The sequence below is a fragment of the Podarcis melisellensis genome (assembly GCF_964234715.1).
Source record: "Podarcis melisellensis genome assembly, chromosome: 13".
NCBI lineage: Eukaryota > Metazoa > Chordata > Lepidosauria > Squamata > Lacertidae > Podarcis > Podarcis melisellensis.
Genome location: NC_138545.1, coordinates 31,108,048 through 31,132,194, shown reverse-complemented (window position 1 = coordinate 31,132,194; position 24,147 = coordinate 31,108,048). Strand labels below are relative to the sequence as shown.

General features: G+C 47.5%; 3 protein-coding genes across 14 annotated transcripts in view; 1 reads left to right on the top strand and 2 right to left on the bottom strand.

Moving 5' to 3' along the window:
• SMARCD2 (SWI/SNF related BAF chromatin remodeling complex subunit D2) overlaps positions 1-1,335 on the bottom strand; it is a 28,044-nt gene extending 26,709 nt beyond the window's left edge. Inside the window, exon 1 of the mRNA XM_081885629.1 lies at positions 1,306-1,335. Coding sequence (XP_081741755.1) covers positions 1,306-1,320 — 15 coding nt within the window. The 5' untranslated portion in view covers positions 1,321-1,335. The remainder of the gene's footprint in view (positions 1-1,305) is intronic.
• On the top strand, positions 215-13,495 carry LOC309355100 (uncharacterized protein). Of its 7 annotated transcripts, none has more exons than XM_081885615.1 (7): positions 215-345; positions 1,812-1,858; positions 3,017-3,133; positions 7,027-7,143; positions 7,672-7,746; positions 9,701-9,955; positions 11,744-13,495. In XM_081885615.1, the coding sequence occupies exons 4-7, from the start codon at positions 7,110-7,112 to the stop codon at positions 13,255-13,257; spliced, it is 1,878 nt and encodes a 625-aa protein (XP_081741741.1). In that variant the 5' UTR covers positions 215-345; positions 1,812-1,858; positions 3,017-3,133; positions 7,027-7,109; the 3' UTR covers positions 13,258-13,495. The 7 variants fall into 7 exon arrangements, with proteins under 7 accessions (XP_081741741.1, XP_081741742.1, XP_081741739.1 ...); XM_081885613.1 differs by lacking the exon at positions 215-345 and adding an exon at positions 449-521; XM_081885616.1 differs by lacking the exon at positions 1,812-1,858 and having other exon boundaries at positions 238-345.
• A 3,320-nt stretch (positions 13,496-16,815) lies between these two features.
• The window catches only part of LOC309355113 (corticotropin-releasing factor receptor 1), a 69,351-nt gene continuing 62,019 nt past the window's right edge, over positions 16,816-24,147 (bottom strand). For all 6 annotated transcript variants that reach the window (XM_081885646.1, XM_081885649.1, XM_081885651.1 and 3 more), the window contains 4 exons: positions 21,134-21,219; positions 19,998-20,133; positions 19,197-19,238; positions 16,816-17,916 (listed from right to left, as the gene is read on the bottom strand). In XM_081885646.1, coding sequence (XP_081741772.1) covers positions 17,776-17,916; positions 19,197-19,238; positions 19,998-20,133; positions 21,134-21,219 — 405 coding nt within the window. In that variant the 3' untranslated portion in view covers positions 16,816-17,775. The remainder of the gene's footprint in view (positions 17,917-19,196; positions 19,239-19,997; positions 20,134-21,133; positions 21,220-24,147) is intronic.

Sequence of the window (24,147 nt, the reverse complement as noted above, 5' to 3'; positions counted from 1 at the left end):
AGCCTGGGAGGGAGCGAGCGAGCGAGAGAAGCGCCTCTCGGGACCTTCGGGCCACTGCGCGCGAGGCGCCACTATCGAGCAACCGCCTCCCGAGAGACGGTCGCGCGGGGTTGGGCAGGCTCGCTTCTCCTTCTTTCTCTCACATGGGAACCCAACTCCGCATCCAGAGGGGCTTCACACCCTCAAGAAAGTGCGTCTGCGAGGGGGAGTCCCCTCAGCCTTCAAAGTGTGCTGACCGCACGACCCTGGAGCACTGTGTGTTTTCGGAAGCAACTCTTTCAATCTCGCACTTCACTGCCTGGGGGAGATGAACGTTGACACATTTCCTGGGGAGTAAATAAATAAGTAAACAACAACAACAATTTATTATTTCTACCCCACCCATCTGGCCAGGTTTCCCCCAGCAACTCTGGGCGGCTTTCAACAGAACATTAAAAACAGAATAAAACTTCAAACATGAAGAATGCACCTAAACACAGCCTATCATTTAGTTACCCTGCCACACATCAAATTAGTGTGAGGTAAAATAAAAACAAATACTTGATCACTTCGACAGCAAGATATAGGTTGGCTAAGCCTGAGCCACCCCAGGCGGTTTTCTCATCTGGCTTCACTGGGAAATTCCCAGTGGCAGAAATGGGACTTGCTTTTTAACCTCCCATGCAGACCTGCCTGGTTACTAAGGTCATGAGGAGCCGGTGAAAGCTCATCTCATGGGATCAGTCAGATAGAGGGCCTTTTCTGTTTTGGTGCCCACGGTAGCGTGTGAGGCATGATGTGCCAACTAGGATGTAGTTTCTACACATGTTAAAAATGTACCTGTTTACTTAGGCCTTTGCTGACCACTGAGGCCAGCCATTTTCTGTAATGCAGTTAAACGTACTGGCTGTTAAGGCTGCTGGTGTGTGTGTTTTTTGCTTGGTATTTTTAATGGATTTTACTGTAAACCGCCTTGAGATGTTTTCATAAATAGGCAGTCTATATTTTTAATAAATAAACAACCTGGCATATTAACGGAGGGCCCACCTGTTCACCTGTACCAACGTGCCAATGAGGCAAAATGAGAAAGGCATCCAATAGGGTTCTCATTGCCACTACCGGTGTTTCATCACGTTTCTTTTCATTATTTGTTGAATAAGGTGTTGGAAAACAGGTAAATAACATCTAACAGAGACTGTAGGCCTTTCACATTCTACATGGCCATTTCAGTTCTGAGAATCGATATTATCCTGTCATTTTGTGGCATGTACTCATTTATTTTTGTCTGGGGAAACAATAAGGCCAAAGCAGATGTCAGGCAAGTACCTTTGAGGAGACCATGCCACCAGCAGGCCCTTTTCCTCATTGCTCTCTCCCTCCACCCAGATGGCCGGAGGACCCAGATGACCCTGTGAGCCAGTGTAGTATATGGTCAGAGTGTTGGGCTAGGAGCTGGAATGGAAGACCAAGGTTCAAATCCCCACTCAAAGTGGCATAGGCCTATATCTAATATATATGTTTACATCAATAGCAATTTTAATTAGGGTTGCCAGGTCAGGATTACCCCAAACTCTTTAAGATTTCAGGCCCCAAACCTGAAACTTAGGGTGATATAATGTTGGGTGGGCCCTGGAGATGGAGGTTAATTGGGAGAGGGTAGTGGCAGGATGCCCGCCCACCCTAAGTGTCTATGCTCTAATTTGCAGTCAGCTCTTGCTGAGCTGAAGCTTGCAAGCTGCCTGTAAATGTGTCCCCTACCTGCCAGACCACCTTTGCCTTATGTGATTGTCTTGTCAGAATGGTATTGCTGTAACACTCTTTTCCTCCAACAGCATTGAGCAGTGTCTCTTACACAGAGGGGACGCATTCACCCTCACAGGTAGGTAAGCTCTCTGTTGGCAAAGGCCCGGCACTCTGCTTCAACCACTGCTGGACATAAACTCCTGAGCACTTTGGCCTTGTGGGGTCACAGCTCAGATACAGGCAGCTGAATAAGCTGCTCCTGCACACACTGTGTTCTTCTGGGTATGATCACAGTCCTTGCAGTCTCTCCCTTCACTTATGCGGGTGTTCTGAGATACCAAGCACCGCTCATTCTTTTCTCTCATTGTCAAAGGCTCAGGATAAGGCATTGCTAGAGTGACTGGTTGACCGTGTCACACATCTGTCTTTCCCTTTCACAAATTCCTGCCTCCCGGATGCCGGTCAATAAAGTTTATGACATTGCCACACGTTGTGGCTTTACTGGGAGTGGTAGATTGGGATCCCTTTGCCACAACCTTCAGGAATATCTGTATATTTGAATACCTACCAGATGGCGGAGCGCAAGTAACAGGAAGGCTGGCCAGATGTACTGGACCAGATGGAGAGAAGTTACTTGCCCAAAGTCATGAACAGAGTACAAGGCAGAGGCTCACTACTTTAAAAAAACAACCCTCATGATGTCCCTTTCAATCAATTTCATCCTCAAACCGTTAATTTCCCCCCCTGACCTGTCCAAATAATTTCCCTTTCCAAAATTATTTTTGACTCTCTTTACCCCCACATGTGTTCCATGTTTCTGCCGCCTACATTACAGACCCTTTAGGTTGGCTATTATTATTTATATCATTTATGAATCACTTCTTGCGAGGGACTTCATAGCAACTGGCATTATAATGACATATATAAAACATTCTTTAAAAACCACACACACACACACATGCAATTGCATGCAAAACCACATATTTAGCAGGCATTGAAAAGCCAATAGGGTAGGTTCTGTCTGATATGTGGAATGGAGCCCCTGACAGGATAGTACCTGCACTGTGCCTACTCCTACAGAACTCAGTGGTCAGCTGGGTATGTGTAGGATGAGACAATCTTTTAGGTATCCTGCTAGGCTGTATAGGGTTTTGTACACCAATACCAGCATCTTGAACCTAGCCTAGTAGGTCATTGGCAGGCAGTGCAATTCCTTCAGCAGCGGCCTAATGTGATGGTGACGTTGGCTCAAAGTCAGTATGTACAGTATTTGTATTTTCATTCCTTCCTTCAGGAGGTTTTGAGCTGAAGCTGCCAGGTGTCTATGAGACTCCATAGAAACTGAAAGTGAGGAGTCATCACTGTCTCAAGACACCATCCCTGGCCGGTTGCCTCCACGTTGGGAAAACAGGTATGCAATGCTACCCGCCCCTCCTGCTCTGCCACTGTACCCTGGTACTCCATCCTATTAACAATAGCTTTTTAAATAAATAAATAAATAAAGTTTTATTGAAGCATAATGACCATTACCGACAACGTAAAAGTACAATAGCAGAGTATGACACCATAACATACCGTATGTAAAAAAAGAGGTTGGGAGTAGTAACACACTAATATAAACCAAGACATCCATTTTTCCTGAGCTGGTGTAGATGGTGCACGTTGGCCATCTATGTCCAAAACATAAGGAATAAAACCCTGTCAGAGGACGTAGATGCATTCTGGGTTTCCAATCCCTCCGGTGTGTTATTTTTTTTCCACAATAGCCAAAGTCCGTAAGTTCTTATGCCACAAAGAGAAATGTAGTTTCCCCCCCTCCAAAGTTTTCCGTTGCTGGCCTGTTGAAATCCCAGCAGCAGCTAGCATGGATGTCAAAGGTTCTTTAGAGTGCCAAGCTTTTGTGATATCAGTCTGCATATTCAGTAATGACAGTTGTGGAGAAACCTGAACAGGTAGAATCATAGAGTTGGATGGGGCCTTGAGGATCATCTAGTCCAAGCCCCTGCAATGTGGGACTATGCAGCTGCCCCATATGGGGATCGAACCTGCAGCCTTGGCGTTGTCAGACCATGCTTCTAACCAGCTGATAAGCTATCCAGAAAGTTAACGATTTTAGATATTTCTTGATAAACTTGGGACCAGAATAATGAGAAATTCCTACCAAAGATGGGGAACTGTCATTTAACAATAATATTTTGTATACTTTCATACTTTATATGTTAAATTTGAGTCATTGTACATCTTAAAACAACAGCACGTATGTACGGCCTAAATAGGGTTTGATCAATACAGTACTGGGTTTGTTTTTGTGGAGGATATATTTGGGTTTTTTACGAAGTAGAAGGATTAAGCGGCTACAGCACGACTCCTGATCACTCGGATCCACATGTTGCATTGAGTCTGATCTATACAGTATGTGGAACACAAAATGACTTGGTAGAATCCTTAACCCACCAGTTTCCAAAAGAAGGACAGAAACTTTGAGAAGCAGGAAGAGAGAGCGCCGGCCACCGAGTCCCTTATGCAGGAGAGAGACCCCATCAGCCACAAGAGGGCCTGCTTAGCTGCCGAAGGAGAAAGGGGAGGTCTTTCTCTCTTTATTCTTTTCTCTAGCCAGGATGTGGAATTGAGCTTCCTGGATTTTGCAGCTTGCAGCTGCTTCCCCTAAGACCCCCCCTCTCATCCCAGCTCCCTGCAAGGGGGCGAGGATTTCTCTGTAATCGGCCTTCACCATTCTCAGGCAGGCCGCACGTTGCAGTCCCTGGCTAGGTGCAGGTAAATGATCGCGGGTGGGGGGTGGGGTGCAAAAGATCAACCCGGCCTTTTCGATCTCCTCTGCCCCCACCCTCCCGTCGCCGCCTTTGCAAGGTCCGATTCACAAGGAGGAAACAATGGAGGCTGTGCAGGACATAGATGGACCCCGAGGTGGAGGGTGCGGGGTGGTAACAGCATTTCGATGCAGCCGTTTCCCCCTTTGCTGCCAGGACTTAAGACATTGCACGAAGATCCTGGACTTAGAAGGGCGGGGGGCGATGTTTCATGCAATGTGGGAAAGAGAGTCAGCTTGAAGGGTGGCAAGGAGGGCCCAGTTCATTGCGATTGCCTTTTGTAACCTTTGCACCCATTTGCCCATGTCCCCCTTACTCAATTTTCAAAAGATGCTACCTCCCAACAAAGTACGTCCCTCCCCATAATTTATGGCTTCTTTCCATCTCTCCGGCTCCCACCGCGCCCCCAGGAATTGCTCCGATTCCTCCGTAACACCCCCACAGCCTTTTGCATGGACTTGTTCTCATAGTGAGGTAGTTTTGTTTCCACGCTGCATTTTTAAAATTATTTTTAAAGTATCCGTAGAGAGTTGGAACACATTTAACACTAGCTTGGGCCCGTTGGGATAACGCTCCATGCAGTCGAGGAAGTGGTTTATAATCCACGAAAGCTTGTGTTACCGTAATATAATTGTTTTGTCGTTAGGATGCAACAGGATTTATATTTGCCACAACAAACTTCACTGCCCCTCTGGCATTTGCTCATATTTTGTCCTTTGTACGTGCATGTGTTTTTGCACCACCAGATAAGCCAACTGGACTGGAGGGGATTTTGAACCATGATCTAAAATATAACTAAACAAACAGTTTTGGGGACACAAAGTACTAACAGTACAGAGAAATGAAGAGCTGTTTTGCACATTACACAGAGATCTAGGTTTCCAACCCCCTCCCCCATAGGGAGCTGTGGCCAGTCCAAGCTTTTCAACAACAAGGTGTGTGATGTGTGTGTTTTTAAATAGTTGTTCATCACATTCACACTTTCGATTTTTAGATATATACTTGAGGGTGTTTTTTTTTAAAGGTATATACCTAAAAACCACAGGGTTGTATCCTGTTTTAGTCATACTCAGAGCAGACCCATCAAAATTAATTGACATGATTTAGTCCATTAATTGTGGAATTATGTGAACAAAACCTGGCTGGATATAATGTTCAAAGTGGCCCAGGTTTCTTTACAGGCTTTTTTTTTACAAGTGTAAACAATGGAGAACAAGTCTTAGGTAACCAACTTATTCCCTGCAATTACTTTGTGTCTTATTTCAACATTCCCTTGGTTTGATTTTCTAAGGACTAATAATCTGTAGTGATATATGGACATGTTCATGGTTCAGCTACCTTACAGTCTGGTGCAGCCAGAGACAACACAGACTTTTGTAGTGTTTGACTGCTGTACAGTGAGATAGTGCACTGTGTATATAACAAAGAGCATCTAACCACATGTGGGTGTGTCAAATGTGTAATCACATCACGAAGTGTAACATGCTCTTCCCATTCCTTCCTCAAGGATGCCACAATACAAGTTGTGTAATAATAGCTTGTTGATTAGTTGGTTCAGTTCCATTCCCATTTTAAAATCTCTTGGTGTATTGTATGGTGTACACACCTCAGTAAAAGTCACCGGTCTCCCATGTTGAGCAGCCATTTGTTTGAATTTATATCTCTACCCTTATCCACCAGCGCAGTGGATCCCCTTAAACAAGCTGTTACCTCTCAGCCTCAGTCCTTCCCCCAGCCCATCTGCAACATGGGGATAACGAAGCTGATCTTATATTACTGGATTGTTATGTGGATTACCAAGAGGTTAATGAAGTGCTCTGAAAACTCTTCAAGAGCCATTTAAATGGTATAGTGATTATAAAAAGAAAAACCTAAAAGCCACAGAGTAGCTTAGAAACGCTGTGCAAATATGCTCTGCCAGTCCAACAAAATTAAAAATATAATTGTTCAAATGAATAAACAGGCCTTAAACCTGGGGACAGAAATAAGACATGGCTGAATCCAGTGTTAGTCATACTTAGAATAGATTGCTAAGTGGTGCCCATTCATTTCAGTGGGTCTGCTCTTGAGTTTGACTAACACTGGAGTTGCTTCTTGGTGTCCCTCCCTGGGAATGCTGTTCCATAATTATGACTCATCTCTTGAGAGAGCCTGGCACCAAACAGCCATAGACTTCACCTCTCTAGAGGAAAGCACCCACAATAGGTCCCTTCCAGCATATCCCAGAAAATGTACAGAAGGATGCAATCCCAAAGTTTTGCAAGGCCCAAGCCACTTCATCAGACCCGTCCCCATGTCATAATACGACAGAGTTTGCCCCTCTCACATCGTTTTCTCTTTCTGCCCCACCTGCCTCCTCCAATCTCACACCATTGCTACATGGATATGATTATCAAGAACACTGGGTTGCCGTAGAAAGGTTTCTACAAATTGACGTGGCACAAACTCCTTCAGTTCTTTTTTTATTATTATTTAGGTGCTTATCAGGAGCCTCCTTTGCCAAGAGAAAGAAGAAGGACTCCAGTCATTTCTGGCAAGAGAGTACCCGTGTGTGCCGAGATGCAGGAGAGCTATGAAACAGTGATCTCGCTGGGTAAGGGATCTCACTGCTTAAAATGTCTGTGCCGCCGGACTTGAACTCGAACCTTATCTACCCAGAACTAAAAATAGCCCTGTGGCATCTCAAGTCATCACATGGAAATTGTGTTGTGATGCCAGTTTGCCTCAATCACTGACTTTACCTCCAATGGCGCACTTTTCCCTTGTCTCCCAAGACTGATGGATGCCAACAAAATAGTGGGGACCGCACTTTGGTTTATATACATTTTTTTGCGGGGGGAAAGAGCTGCTGATTTTTAAGGCCATATAGAAGTCAATACCTTCTCCCCTATATAGCAGGGTTTCCCAAACTTGAGTCTTCAGCTGTTTTTGGACTACAGCTCCCATCATTCCTAGCTAGCAGGATCAGTGGTCAGGGATGATAGGAATTGTAGTTTCAAAATAGCCGGAGACCCAAGTTTGGGAAACCCTGCTATATAGCATCCAAAGGCCACTGCCTAACCAAACATTTTATCCTCCAGAAGTATCTTGTTTGGCTTATCAACCTTTTTTCTGCTCTTAGCGGAAGAAATTGCCATTAGCTGGCCCCGGATAACTGCCTTCACAGAGACCCGAGGGCGCCGAGGTTTGGCTCCTGGTAAGTCCTTTATTCAATAGGATTTTAAGAAATTGTGTGCTACAAATCCTTCCTCTGTTCAACTACCTAAAAGAGTGGAACTCATTTCTCCCTTTTGAGCCGTAAGCCTTCCCTTCTCAAACTGCACTGAAAGGGAAGCTAGAATTTGCTCCCACGTTCTAGGGCTGCAGGAACTTTTGGCCACAACCTTCTGAGGGCCACATGCCAGTAGTGGGTGGGGGCCAGGGAGAAGCGGACAGAGCGACGGATATGACTGTTACCTTTGCGTACAGCGGGTGATGCAGAAATCAGGAGTTTATACATGCACACCCCACACCCATCTCTCCAGGCAAACAAGAGTCGTTATTAAAGGTCAAGGGCACATTCCAGCCAGGCAAAAGTTTTCAAAGAGGACATGTGGTGTGCAGACTGGGAAGAGGTAGTGTGGCCTTAGGAAATTCCTAAAGGCTGAAAGAGAGCTGAAGGGCCCGCCCTGGTGTTCTCCATCTGTGTTTTGTTGTATGAGTTTCTTCGGATCATGGTCCTAAATATTTCAGTTTGTTAATAGTTGTAGACAGTGTTTGAAATTAGCCAGGCGCCAGGTGCATTTAGACCTGACTAGTGGCCACGCGGGTGGCGCTGTGGGTTAAACCACAGAGCCTAGGACTTGCCAAGCAGAAGGTCGGCGGTTCGAATCCCCGCAACAGGGTGAGCTCCCGTTGCTCGGTCCCTCCTCCTGCCAACCTAGCAGTTCAAAAGCATGTCAAAGTGCAAGTAGATAAATAGGTACCGCTCCGGCGGGAAGGTAAACAGTGTTTCCGTGCGCTGCTCTGGTTTGCCAGAAGCGGCTTAGTCATGCTGGCCACATGACCCAGAAGCTGTACGCCGGCTCCCTCGGCCAGTAAAGCGAGATGAGTATTGCAACCCCAGAGTCCGCCACGACTGGACCTAATGGTCAGGGGTCCCCTTTACCTTTACTAGCGACCACTAGCGGCCAAGTGAAGATGCCTGGGTGCCAGGATGGTGCCTGACATCTCCACCATCTGGAGGTGCGTGCCTGGGGATCATTGAATCCAGACTGTTTTCACACACTAGTATCCCATCCTGTTATATTTTATCTGCACAATCAGAATGAATTTCAGGAACCAAAATGCTTTTTCTGTGCCACCTGAGCAGGAGCAGTGACCAACATTACAGTTAACCGCTTTAGCTTGTATTCACTTACTCCATTCCCACCGCCCTGCCCACAGTTGTGAAGAATATTCTTATGTTATGAATGATCCATGTCACCATTAAGAAAAAGAGGTAGGGACAGGAATGTATGTGGACTTTTCTTCTTTTACGTTCTCAAAGTTCTTAATCTAGCTCAAGATTGTCATCTGAACTAGCCGGATGTTTAACTGATAATCAATCACAGTCAGTCAATCCTTTGGAAAAATAAGACTTTAAAGCTGTCTTGCCCCAAAATGGCAACTAGACATTCCATTTTGGCGACTGTAACCTTGGTTTATTTGAGTTTCTAACACGGGCTGCAGAAAGGATGGAACCTCATTTACAAAATGTCGGGTACTCTGACGCAGGTGGTGACAATCGCTCACAGCAAAGTAACCTCCCCACCCCCAAGCGAGAGCAAAGAAAGGCACTTAGAGCAGAGCCTCTGAGCTGCTTGGCTAAACCGTCAAATTCTCCTTTTACCATCCTCACTCTCCTGATTGGCTGTGTCTCCTCCCTGCCACGAACGGCTCTGGGCCTCCAGGATGACGACCCAACGGCCTGTCCCATCGCAGCAATCCTGGAGCAGACAAAGACAGCCGTCTTGTCTTAACTCGCGCCATTTGTCCCAAGAGCACAATCTTCCTGCAGCATTTCGCAGGCCTTGCCCCCGTGTAAATTAGCTCATGCCTAGAATAGGCAACGGAGCTCCTAGGGCCCTCCATTCACGTTCCTTTCACTTTGTTTCTCTCCCTCTTCCCAGGGCTAGAAATGGAACCTGAGCAGGGGCAATTGGCACCTTTGCAGGGGCAAGCAGCGGCAGCGGCGGCGGCAGCAGCTACAGCCGGCTCGAGTGAAGAAGGGATCCTGCCGGACTTCCGGAGGCAGCTCGGGGTGATCCTGCAGACTGTTGGCAAGGCACAAGTGGAGAAGATGCTGAGGGAGCTGGTGAAGGAGCAGGAGCAGCAGGGGAGAGTCAGGCGGCGCAAGAGGGTGACCCGGAGCCCCCGCCTTGGAGGTGAGGGCATCAGCCGGGGCAAGTGGAGCGTTGAGGCCTGGCCACCTTGCTTTGAGCAGCTGAAAAGGGGTGTGGCAGGCAGGATCGAGTTTTGCAGCAATCAGACACCACCATTTAATTCTTAACTGTTTTTAAGATCTGCGGCCAAGGATTTGCCTGCTTTTATTTCAAACCATGATGTGATATTCAGGGCTACCCTCCTGACCCCTCCAGTCATCTTGGGCTCCCTGGCTTACATAGTCTTCAGGCTTCGTCTCTTTCTCTCTGCCTTCCTACTAATTGCTCGAAACCCTCTGCCGTCGTGTACAGTGTGAGCTTTTTCTGGCTTAGCCTTTCTCCTTGGACACCCATCCTTCCGCTCCCTGCCACCTAAACCTTTCTTTTCTGCATAGCACCTCGGCCCTCAAATAAAACTCCGTCGTACCTCGGAAGTCGAATGGAATCCATTCCGGAAAGTCCATTTGACTTCCAAAACGTTCAGAAACCAAAGCGGGCTTCTGTTTGGCTGCAGGAAGCCCCTGCAGCCAATCGAAAGCCGCGGAAGGCTTGTCAGATGTTCGGCTTCCAAAAATAGTTCGCAAACTGGAACAGTCACTTCTGGGTTTGTGGCATTTGGGAGCCAGAACATTCAAGAACTAAGCTGTTCGAAAACCAAGGTACGACTGTAGTGGAAAACTTCCAGATTTTGTTTTTAAGCAAACAAATAGAATCCCAACAATAATTCAGAACGGAAATATCACTAATTCCTGTCTTCTCCTGCAGTGTGGGGAGAAGGAGGAAAAATGCATTTATTGATAGCACTTCGGGCCCTGAGGGGTATGGACACCCATGTGAAAGTTGCAGTTAATGTTAAATGCAGTTAAAAGGGCTGGTTTTAACCTATGGGGCCTAAATGATGTGAGTCCAATGTACCAACTGCCTCCACACATTCCTAAGGAGTGTCTTATACCAAGCTAAACCATTTAACCCACATCTCTGCTAGGATGGGGAACTTCAGGCCATGGGAACAAATGCAGGCCTACAGACCTATCTGGCCCAAAGGACTCTCCTCAGACCCCACGCCTCTTCCCCCTGGGCTCCCCACACACGTCACCAGCCCTGCTTTTCACCCTCTGTGAGAGTGTTTGCCTGGCTAGAAAGTATCATTGAACACTAATAATGAAGAATAGAATCGGGTGTGATGTGTGTGGAAAGAAGGCTATTATTACTATAATTTATCACCTGCCTTTCACCCTAAGGTCCCTGGGCGGGTTTCAATCGAAATACAATATTAAAAACTGTTCAAAACAGCTTACCTTCACAGAAATAATGTAGGTCCTAAAAACAGGCATCTCAAGTGTCAGAAGCCAGGGTACAGAGGTACTTACTTGCTGTACAAAGGTAAAATCAGTGTTTGTTGCTCTGCCTCGTTTTTCTCTGGCCCAGATGACCACTGTCAGCTGGCCCTTATAGGCTTCCCTAGAAGGGGAAATGGCCCTCAGGGTGAAAAGGGCTCCCTACCCCTGGTCCAGCCTGTCTTTTGTTGGTGCCAGGTTTTCAGGGTCTCTGCTGGACATCTTTATTACCCCAGATATTTGGAAGGAGGGCTTAGAAATTGAATGTGGGCCCTTTTGCATGCAAAGCATTCACTCTGCTGCAGAGCCTCTCTTGCGATCTGACGCAGCGCACTCTGTAAACTGACCACGAGCACCTTCTCAGGAATATGGAAGAGTGAGTTCAGCTCCCCCTTGTAGACATTATTGTGTTCTCCCCCCAAGGCGCAGAAATTTATCCACCTTTCTGTCTCAGCAGGTGATGAAGCAGGTGGGCAGAACAACTCAGAGGCCTCACATGCTGGAACGTTGGAAGTACCCACCATCCTATCTAGAAAGCCAGCTGTGAATGAGCTGCAGGTGCCCCTCTTGTGCCCAGGGCTAGTGGCAGGGCAAAAGCAACCCATTTCAGGGAAGATTTTTCATGGGGACGCCAGAGGGTGTAAGAACAGCCTTGTCCACCAGCAGAGCCCTCTGGGAACGAGATGGGGGGCAGGCCTTGAGCCCCGGGAGAGCGTTGGCTGCAGCCCGCTCCACAGCATGAGCCGGGACTCCCAGGATGCCGCGAGACTCTGGCCGCCTTTTGGCGAAAGAGCCCAGTTCTTCTCGGCGTGGCAGAAACCACGCTTCACCCAGAGACGCCGGCGCCCACCTGCAGGAGAGAAGCCCCACCGTTGCGGGCCGTGCAGGAGGACCATTGTCGTCCCGCCACAGAGATCCAGCTCACCTCCAAATTCCGCCTTGGCTCCTGTCCTGGATTCTGCCTCCGCCTCTTCTCTTGCCTTGCCTCTGAACTCTGTAGGGGCAGCAACTACCCAGCTTCCAGGCGGGAACTCTGTTTCAGCCCAGCCCCGGAAACCCCATGGCTGCGAGGAGTGTGGCAAGCGGTTCCGAATCCTCGCCAACTTAGAGCGGCACCAGCAGCGCCACGCAGTGGAAAAGCCTCACCAGTGCCGTGACTGCGGGCGCCGTTTCCGCTGGGGCTGTCACTTGGAGCGCCACCGGCGGTCGCGCCGCTGCGTGGAGTGTGGTGGGGGGCTGGCCACGCCACCTCCACCCCCGTCCCCGCCCCCGGAACCCGACCGGCCCTATTCCTGCGGCGAATGCGGGAGGCGGTTCACCCAGCGCTCGGCTCTCAGCAAGCACCGGCGGCTGCACTCGGGGGAGCGGCCTTATGGCTGCGGAGAGTGCGGCAAGCGCTTCCTGCAGCGCTCCGACCTCACCATCCACGTGCGCTCGCATTCCGGGGAGCAGCCCTACGTGTGCACGGAGTGCGGCCGCCGCTTCAGCGTCAGCTCGAACCTCAGCAAGCACAGGCGCATGCACCGTGGGGAACGCCCCCACGCCTGCTCAGTCTGCGCCAAGCGCTTCCTGCAGCGCTCCGAGCTCCTCATCCACCAGCGTGCTCACACCGGGGAGCGCCCCTACCCCTGCACAGCCTGCGGGAAGCGCTTTGCTCGCCGGGCGCACCTCAAACGCCACCAGCGCACCCACGGCAGCGTGCCTGCCGCAACCACTGCCTCTCGTCACCAGAGTGCCCGTCTGCTGGCCCCCTCCGCAGCAGATACCACACCCCTTCTTGAACACGAAGGGACGCCCGATGCCCTGGAGTCACGCCCCTGCTCCAACACACATGCTACAGGCCCACGTCCACCAGCATCTGAGCCTGTCTTTTCAGCAGGCCGAAGTCCTGTGGGTGCTGCTTCGCTGGGCCTTCCATGGGCCGTGACCTCCTCCGCCCGCCTCCCCTTCTGTTCCAGTTCTCTTTGATTTTGCTGTAGCTTTCCTGTATCCCTGCCCTTTGTCACTCCCTCGCGACCAGCAGGCTCCTCGGTTGAACCTCAGAGGCCCAGCTCTGGGTAGATGCAGTAGGGGCAGACCAGTTTCCAAAGGAGCAGGGGAGGCAGCAGGCAGTAGCTTGTATTTTTGGACCCAGCTCTTGTTTGCTTGGAAGCCTGGTGGTTTTCTTTTGCTCCCCCCCCCCCTCCTTGGAGCCTGCTAGGCTCTGTGTAGGTGAGATGGAGGGAGTAAGGTGGGCATGCGAAGACCCTGGGTGAGATGTCAGCTATGTTCCCTGGACTTTTGATGGGGCTCTTTAGCACCAATCAATGTGACCCATTTGGGTGCATTATTTAAAGTCTGCGGGACAGGGGTTAGGTAGGCTACCTTTGTGGATTTGGGGAGGGAAGCACCCCGGGTTGATCACAGCTAACCATTGCAAGCCGTCATTGTTGCTTGTGAGACACAGTAGGTCACCGGCATGCACTTCTGAGACAAACACGCACGGATACTTGCTCTCCTGACATCGTCCAAGCACATGGTCACCTATCCTCCCCGCCACCCCACCCCACCCTTATAATTTTGTAAATGTCATTAGGGCTCCTCTTGACACTCTAACCCTGGGTCTTCTTGGCTGACTGTCTCTCCTTGACCAGACTGCCTTTGTTTCCTTTTGCGGGAAGAAAAGCTCAACAAGGCTTCTCCCAAGTGCTTGGCCCCACTTCCCGAGACAAGATGGCACACTTGACCATGCTGTTGAGTCCCTCTCACAGGAAAAAACGCTGACTGTGGCATATTCTGGGAAGTGGGTTGTGTGTGCAGCTTGTAGGACCCAACACAGCTCGTGCTTCTCTCTTCTGCCTGCAAAGAAGTTTCATGGCAAGGCCCAAGCCCTGGAAGATCTGGGACCACAGTGCAAGAAACAAGCCAAAAAGCAAGAAGGATGTTCACTGATTCTTCAGAGCAGTTCAGAAGCAGAGAAATGGTCCATTGAGTTGTGTCAGGATTTGAACTCGGTTGCTGCTTGTTGAATATGAGACAAAATGGCTGGTGCCTTCAAAAGGGGCTAGAGTGCTTCCTTCACCATTAGCTCCCGAGAAAGCAGGCTGACAGAGGAAGAGAAGCGGGAGACATCTGCTTTGATCAGAATTGTGGATTAGGACAATGGCGGAGTTGGGGGTGGGTGGGGAGTCTGGTTTTTACAGCCTCATATGTTTTCCAGCTCTAGTGAGAATGGTAAAGTTGCTGCTGAGTTGGGCTCAACCCCACGTGGCCTGTACCACTCTCTAGGACTGTTTCCAGCTCTATGGTAGTTTACCAGACCAGTGTTACTTCTCCAGTTGCTTGTACATTCCTGGTACCTTTTGGACTGGTGTTTCATGGCTAGGGGTGGGATCAGAGGGCTCTAGAGTAGGGAGGGGGTTAATAATAACTGATTTAGGACTAATACAGTAGAACTTTGTTTTATCAAATCTTAGCATGGAGTGTCTTTAACCAACACAGAAAAACGATGAATCCAAAACTGTAGATGTAAATGAATCCAATAGAATATTTTGCAACTCCCTTCCCCCAAAGAAGATATTTTGCACCTCTCAAGACTTAAATGTGAATTTTGTACAAGTATTTCGGGTTTGGTGAGGACAGATCCTCAGAACCCGGGTTTTGCTAGGTTCAAGGCCATTTGCCTCCATTTGGCAAGTGTCTGGATGTGGGAAAATGTGTCACTTTTTGAATTTGTGCAATTTTCTATTTTTTTTTTTTTTGAGGGAGGTGGGTCAAAGTTGTCATTACAGTTGCAACTGTAATGCACATCTTCTGCCACTTTCTGACCTATGTGCGTTTTAAAAACATGAATAGGGAAACAAGTGGTCCTAAGCACAGCTGCAAGAATGGCATTGCTAGCTGGATAAAAGTGAAAATTTGGGTTCTGTTCACGTACCTTGGATTCCATTGTTTTGGAAGAGTTTAAAAGGTTAGGCTGCAAACCTTAACCCCACTTATCAGGGAGTAATCCCCAATGGATCCAAATAGGAGTTTCTGAGTAGGTCTGCACCAATTAGCTAAAGCCATTCTGATTGGCTCAACTCTCTCTCCTGATTGGCTCAATTCTCTCTCCTCCTAACTGATCTAGAAAAGTGGGGAAATGGAAATGTTGTGACAGAGCATTGACAGACATGTTTGTGTTTTAGTGTGAACTGTCAGATAGAGCAAAAAAGTGGTGCTCATCAGCTAGGCTTTGCAGAGTTCTTGGGGAGAGAAAAGTATTCATTTTAGCTATGGAGAGGGAGAAGACCTCCAACAGTTGGAACTCTGTGTGTGTACAGGAACTATGATTCTTTTTAAGATACTGGGTGTGGGTCATTCTTCATGGCCTTCCTTAACATATTCACACAAGGCTTTGCTGCTGCAAGGCAGTTAGCCCATAGGTATTGCCAAAGGATTTTTACATTCAGTTGGGATAGTACTTGAATGGTTTGATAAAGTAATAGAAACATTCCAGGTCCAAACAACTTGTGGCTACCAAGCTGAACATAGCTCATTAGTGACATGGTGAAAGAACCTGAAGGGGGGGGGGGGAGGAGAAACCCAAGGTCCTATGTGAGTCCATTGATTTCAGTGCGACTAAAATATGACTTAAGTTAGGATCCAAACTGGTTTTGCAATCACAGGCACCAAAAACAGTTTAGTGATTTGCTGGTAGGTTGCGATTTAGGCTTGGTGAGTCGTACGTTACGCAGGCCTGTTTAAAACTTAATAGAGTTGGGTGATACAGAGTAGGTATTCTTGCTAGCCACCTAGAAGAGTCTAGATAGGTAATGGACCATTGATGCAGGGATTCAGTATCAATTCCTGATAGCACCAAGGCTTCATTTGCACATGCTCCTCCCTTCCAAGTTACTAACATATAACTAGGCCATTTCTAAAGGCTGATTTGGGCACTTCACTGGTATGGGTACTTAGCACAGTCACCAAGATAAACCACATCCCACAAAAGGCATGAGTAGATCTAGGGTTTGACCAGTGAGCTTCAACTGAAATGCTCATGATGAATCCGTTGTCTCTCCGATGTGGAACTTGGCATGAGACCATATGCTGTGTTCAAAATAAGATTCCTACATCAAGTAAACCCAAATTTTGCAACAACCTGAATTCTCAGACGCTGTGACCTGTGTGAGCTATACAAATTGGCCTATATTTTGTTAATCATGGGAAAGGCGTACAGAGCATTTCCTCCTCAGCACAGGGGTCCTTCTCAGTCTCCCGGGCTTCTGAGATCTCACCTGGTTCGTGTATCATGCTCATTTATTTTCAGATCTATCTTAACATGTATAAGGACTAGAAGCTTGCTTGTAAAACTCAAAACTAACAAAAAGCTGAGATTTTCAGGCTGCTGGATTTTGTGTCCAGTGCTGTTTCATATACACATGTGTGTGGTGCTTATTACAGAATATGCAGAGGCCTTGCTTGGTTCCCTTGGGTGGGAGAAAGGGCCTGACTCAGAGCAATTCTCCAACATATAATTCTTAAAAATAGAAAAGTGCAAGCAGGGACTGGGATGATGGTGGTCTTTATTCAGAGATATCAAAACAAACGCATGAATACCCTCATTCCACTTTGGGGCTCAAGGGGGCTTCCCATGGGCATAAGTTTGGTGCAAACCGAAACAACTATTCAGCAGACTATGGAAATACTGGGTTGGTTGCCTTGCTGAGGTCAGAGGATTTACAAGGCATCAGCTCCTGTTTTGGCGGCTGCTGCAGCAGCTGGAATGAGGAAGAACACTGGAATGGCACTGTTGGCTCCCGCTCAGCATTCTCACAAATGGTTAAAAGAGATGTCCGAAGGAAGGTGACAAGCAGGTGTGATGGGGATGTCCACCTGCTCTTTTCAAGCCCCAGGATCAGGTAGTCAGCAGCCCTGAATTCAGAGTTTGTGCTTTTGGCTCTTTTTTGGCTATTAGCCACATATGTATCCTTCCTGAACCATTCAGATCCTGTAAAATATGTCAGTGGCCAACTCGGCATCTTGTAGCTAGGGAGTTCCCAAAAAGAACCTCTTCCTTTGGTTTTGCTTATCTATCAGCTCCAGTGGAGGGTTGGTTTGTTTTTTAGTTGGAAAGTGAACCACCCACCCCTCTGCTCTTTCCACAGCACTTGTGTGATTTCATAACCCTTTCCCCGATCTGTTAGTGAATTGACCAAAGAGCTCCAGACGGCATGGGAAAGTGAAGTAAGCCACAACTTCGAAGGACGGGGTGTTGGGGCTGTCGCCTCTGACTTCCTGTCGCTTCAGAGCCACCAGAACCTCCCGAGACTTGCAATTCTAGCCACGTAGAATATGAGGCTTCAGCCAACAGAATGCAAGCGACAATCTCCGGGGACTTTTCTGAGCCAGAACTCCAGAGGGGGAGGCAACAAAAATCCTGTCTTTTGCAGCTGGCAAGTCCTGTCCTGTCCTGTCCCACAACTTCAGCAAAAGGTATTGGCCCCACGGTTTAGAGCAGCAGCCTCAGAGAGCCGTCGACTGCTTGATGCTATGGAAGCTGACACGCGTTGGGGAAGTGGGGATGGACATAGCCCTGGCGACTCTGGCTCGGATGGAGTGCTTGTCTTGCCACCGGTGCCATCTCTTCCGGACTGCAGAGCGAACCTGGGGAGACACGCCACAAATACCCATAAATGTACTGTAAATAAAGGGGTCATCTGCCAATTAAAAGGGGGTGACAGATTTAATGGAGAACAAGGCTTGTGAAGGGTATGGGGCGGACCAATCACCACCAGCCTTTCAGATGCTGCTGGACTACAACTCCCATCGTCCCTGACCATTTGGCTGTGGCTGATGGGAGTTGGAGTCCCAAGTACATCTACAGGCAGGCTTCAGCAGGTGGAAGAACTTTGGGGTTTTGTTCCCGGTGGTAGAAGGGGCTGTACACACTGAAAATATCCTTTCCCAAAGTTATTCACAGCATAGGGGTGCCTCTGTGAATCTGTAGGACTAGCAGCCTTCTTGCATTTTATATTAGTATGCTAAGGTAAAGGTAAAGGGACCCCTGACCATTAGGTCCAGTCTATGGGGTTGCGGCGCTCAACTCACTTTATTGGCCGAGGGAGCCGGCGTACAGCTTCTGGGTCATGTGGCCAGCATGACTAAGCCGCTTCTGGCAAACCAGAGCAGCGCACGGAAACGGCGTTTACCTTCCCGCTGGAGCGGTACCTATTTATCTACTTGCACTTTGACGTGCTTTCGAACTGCTAGGTTGGCAGGAGCAGGGACCGACCAACGGGAGCTCACCCCGTTGCGAGGATTCGAACCGCCGACCTTCTGATTGGCAAGTCCTAGGCACTGAGGTTTAACCCACAGCGGCACCCGCGTCCCTATATTAGTAGGCTACTGGTGAGTTAATCAGAATTAATGGCCACCTCTGATTCCATAGGGTCTCCAAGGATGAATATGTAAAAAAAAAAAAATCCTTTAAAAATGTGAGAGTCACCATGCAGTGTAAAATCTTAACTTTCCTGGAGCTATTCCATCTGAGTGCTACAGGCAGCAAGAGAGGGGGCAACATAAAATCCTTCAATTTGAAATGGATTGGTCATAGAAAAATTGCTCAAAGGGAGAGATGTCGTAGCACAGTCATTTTCCTGAGCTTTCCCCTGCAGGGATGTTTTGACAAAGAGGCAGTTTGTACTGCTTCATATGCAGAAGCACCAGTTCTGCTGTCATCCTGTTCTCCTAAGCATGAGGTTTCATCCTCTGCTTTGGGATGATTTGTCTCTGCCCATGGTAATTGATCTTGCCCCTGTGCCAACCCCTTGATCTGGCGATTCATCTGTTTTTCAAAAGGCTGAATGATAGATTGGGCAGCATGCAAGTTGAGACCCAGCAAGCCTCCCCCATCTCTGCCCACTCATTCCCCAACCCTGGCTCACCTCACTGTTCAGGAAGCAGTAGAAGACAGAGACAAAAAAGCCCTGATTAGAGAAGAAAGAATAGCATAGTCAAGCTTTGGGAAAGAGAGAAATAACTGCAGCCTTTTGCACTGTGTTTCCTGTGGGCACTTCCTATGGGGCTATTTTCCATTTTTAAAAGACAAGTGCCAGATGCTTTGATCTGTAAACCTTGCCTTATAATCCAAGATGTTTGGGAGATGGGCTGGGGGTGGGGTGGGGAGAGAGAATAGACACAGAGTGGGGAATGAGGTGCAATCTTCACATAATGAAATCTTTGCATGCTCAACAGCACAATCTCATTACTTTGCAAAGACAATGCTGAGATCTGGACCATGCAAACAGGTTTCCTAGAGCCCTGGGAAGAAGAGGAGGAACATGATGAGGTTAGTAAATAGTCCCTGGAGCTAGGCATGCAGTGATTCTACCAGAGCCAAAACAAAACAAATTCCCAAATCAGATTTAAGTATTTTTTTTGTTTTGGCTACAAGTTTTCCATATGAAATTGGGAGATAAGCCTTGCAAGTGAATTTTAAGGAAGTTTAATGCTGCCGATTTTGATATCTCAGTGTGGCCCCCCCCCTTTTCTAAAACACATATATGTTCAACAGAAGCCCTAGTTCGGAATCGCCAGTGGGTGGGGATAATGTGATTTAAAACAACATCTAAAATAAATACACTGAAGTTATTGCAAGCAATTTCAAGTTATAAGATTCTGCATGAATTTTGCACCCCTTAACCCCAAATGCATTTGGGATCTAGTTTCCACAAGGTTTTCCATACCTGGAAGGACTCCAAGAGAGAGTTGAAGTAGATGAAGACTACCCGGGATATTTCATCTTCACCGGGGTTGACGAAGAAAAGCATGTAGGTAATGCCCAGCAAAGGAAGGAGCACAAGGGTAGCCTTCACAGCTTTTCTGAAGGAACAGCACAGGAGTTAAAATCCAAGCCAATTCCAGACCGGCACCCCAGTGTCCCCTCGCCAATGATTAGGGTTGGGTCTACACATGTAGCAGAATGAAGTGGGAATGAGGTGGTAGAGTCCAAAGGGTGGACTGAGGCAAGGATCACATTCCTAAATTCATAAATATATATATTCCAAAGCCACCTCCTGCAAATGGGACTCTATAGCAGCAAATAGAATGATAGCTAGAACTTCTAGTGTGCTTAGACTTCCACTTGCAGGGAACCTTCCACAAAGAACAACACTTGAAAATGAAGAAGAAGAAGAGTTTGGATTTGATATCCCACTTTATCAGTGCCCTAAGGAGTCTCAAAGCAGCTAGCATTCTCCTTTCCCTTCCTCCCCCACAACAAACACTCTGTGAGGTGTGTGGGGCTGAGAGACTTCAGAGAAGTGTGACTGGCCCAAGGTCACCCAGCAGCTGCATGTGGAGGAGCGGGGAATCGAACCCGGTTCACCAGATTACGAATCTACCACTCTTAACCACTATACCACACTGGCTCTCAGTATGATATATCCCAGGTAGCAGTCTAGCAGCTGCATTCTGGATTAGTTGTAGTTTCCGAGTCAGTCCCGAATGGCAGCCCTGTGTAGAGCGCATTGCAGTGGCCCAAGTGGGAGAGGGTTGGTCCCGGTTCAGGGCAAATTCTAGAATTGACCTCTGGCTCAGAGTAAGCCCTGATCCTTACATCCTGCATCTGGGTTACCAGACTCGTGCCTTTTAAAAGTCGAAAGGGCTGATGAGCAGGGCTTTCTGTAGCTAGGGAGGGCAAGTGGGCCTTCTCTTCAGTACTCTTAACAGTTAACAGAATCAATAAATTCTGCAAAGCAATAATAGAAACCTGCTCAATTTGCACAATATATTTGAGTTGAGGAGTCAGAACAGTGGTTTAGCATAGCCCCTATCATAAACTCTGGCCACCCATTCCCCACCTGTGCTCTTGCACCGATACCTGTACTGTATTGTCTCTGAGGTGGTCGAGGCCCGAAGCTTCGTCATCAGGATTCTGACAATGTTGAATAAAAAGATAAAGTTGATCTGCAATAGACACAGAAATGAGATTAAGTGGTGGAGTAAGTGTATAAAGAAATGCCTCCATCACCACTGCAAAATGACATTTTGTCACCCCCCCCCCCAATCAGGGTGGTGCACAGCTGTTCTCTAGGGCAAGTTTTCAAAATCAGTCCGTGCTTGAGAACCACCTGAATGGATATCTCAACAGAAGTAACATTTCCAGTCCGGTTTACTCTCTCTTCCACTAGGGGGAGCTACTCTCTCAGGTATTGCAAAAACAAATGGCCATTATTTCATCTGACAGAACAATATTAATCTGAAATCTAATCTTGCTTTAAAAGTCTTCAAAGCTTAGTTGGACTTTGGAGTCAATGCTTTTTAGGAGTGGAAATAAGGGCCTGGGGGATAGTGACAATCACATTCTGGATGTGATGCAAAATAAACCCTTCTCAGATAATTGATCTGTCTCCCCAAAATATGCCAAGCTCCTTTATGAAAAGCAAGGTAGTTGTACAGTAAAATTATTTACTGATCAGGCCACAGAAATTTGTATATGGCCGTTTTAAATCTGTTTCATTGGCAGCAGAAGCTCCATCTCTCCTTACAGTTTGGACTGTCCACTGTTTGCGAGATGTAGAGGGTTTCCTCCCATTTCAAGCTTGGGTTGTTTTATTGGCCTGCCAGCAAATGCTGAATTACTTCTTGTTGCAGAGCAGTTTGTTAAAGCAAATGTGATTGATGGTTTTGCTGATAAATTAGGTCAATGACATTTCATTCCACTTGCAGCGTTTTGTATTTGTGGCCCACAGCTATAAGTAAAGACAGATCTAACATTTTAAGAGTTGCAGGGGTGGGCTTGACAGCCCGTGTATATATATATTCCTGCCTCAAGGAGTAAAAAATAAATAAAAGTGGTTTTGCAGATCCCCAGAGAGAGCTGGGGAGAAGCTGGTTATGGGGGATGCCCAATGACTATTGCCTCAACATCACCAACTCATAAGTACTACCTCACTCCCAAGAAATCCCTGCAGCACTTTTTAAACCAATTTTAAAAACGCTGGAAAAAATTAGGGGGGAAGCGTGTCACAAGAAAGATGCATCTCTTGCTTTTTTAAAAAAAAGGACCTCCTTCCATGGGAGGAACATTTGAGAACTGGATTCCTTTACCTGAGAAGCAGCCCTCATTTCCATCATTTCACTCACCTTGTACTTCTCAAGTCAGGTTCACACTATGGGTTTAAAAGCCTATGGAATCCCAAACCCACTTATCTGGGTGTTAAGTCCCATTGAATTCAGCAGGACTTACTTCTGAGTAGACATGGTTAGGGTTATGCTGCCACACCCTGCTGGGAAAGTTCTCAAAATGTTCCGTATGTCTTCATAACAAGATTATATGTACACACACAAAAAAAACCCACACACTTTTACGTTTGTGTTTTGGGAGTGAGATCAGCACCTATATATGAAATGGAGCTTTCTGAGTTCTATAGTAATGCCACAAAACCCATCAGGAGTGCTTTTATGCATTTGGCTTGCTTTTTATTATAGCAAGCACTGTAGTATTACTCCAGCCTTCTCAATAAGCCAAAGTTACAGTGGGCGCTTGGGTTGCGAACGTGATCCATGCGGGATGCACGTTCGCAATCCGCAACATTTGCAACCCGCGTCTGTGCACACGTGGGTTACGATTCGGCACTTCTGCGCATGCGCAAAGTGTGATTTAGCGCTTCTGCGCATGTGCGACCACCAAAACCCGGAAGTAACCTGTTCCAGTACTTCTGGGTTTCGGCGGTCCGTAACCTGAAAAAACGCAACCTGAAGCATCTGTAACCCAAGGTATGACTGTACTAGTCTGCTAAGAGGCCAGTAGAATGCCCCTCCTGTGCAACCAAGATGGAAACGCAAGCTGCTAGCCTCTTTGTGGGCTTGTTCAAAAGTTGCTGTCTATCAAGCAGACGAACAGAGGGAGAGATAGAGGGATCTGTCCTTCCTGCACCAGCCCCCTCACCTACGTGGAGTTCCTTGTTGCCTGCAGCGAGCAGGTGAGTGCTTTAAAAAAGAAGAAGAAAAGGCAATACACACACACACACACACACACACACCGTATTTTTCGCTCTATAAGAAGCACCAGACCACAAGGCGCACCTAGTTTTTGGAGGAGGAAAACAAACAAACAAAATATTCTGAATCTCAGAAGCCAGAACAGCATGGGGGATCACTGTGCAGTAAAAGCAGCAATCCCTCTTGCTGTTCTGGCTTCTGGGATAGCCGTGCAGCCTGCATTCGCTCCATATGATGCACACACATTTCCCCTTACTTTTTAGGAGGGAAAAAGTGAGTCTTATAGAGCAAAAAATATGGTGTATATATATATATATATATGCAGGTTTTGGTGTCCTCGGGTGTCTTCCCGTGTAAAAGTTGGGGTGTCTAGGCGACGTTTCGACGAGGTCTCACTCGTCATCTTCAGGCTGGTGCTTTCGGCTTCTTGTTACTGGAACAGAGCAGGATCTCAGTGTTTGAGTTCCTATAAATACTGTTGAGGGGGTGTGGTGTATAGCCTCCAATGTTCTGGGCAGAGAGGAAGTTCCCAGGCTAGTGTGCCTTTTCTTCTTTTGTTCCTTAATTACTTGAGGGATATCTTGAGTGATTTCTTGAGTGATATCCTGAGTACCACTTAGGTGGGTCATTAGGTGTGGATTAGTTGCTAATTAAGGAACAAAAGAAGAAAAGGCACACTAGCCTGGGAACTTCCTCTCTGCCCAGAACATTGGAGGCTATACACCACACCCCCTCAACAGTATTTATAGGAACTCAAACACTGAGATCCTGCTCTGTTCCAGTAACAAGAAGCCGAAAGCACCAGCCTGAAGATGACGAGTGAGACCTCGTCGAAACGTCGCCTAGACACCCCAACTTTTACACGGGAAGACACCCGAGGACACCAAAACC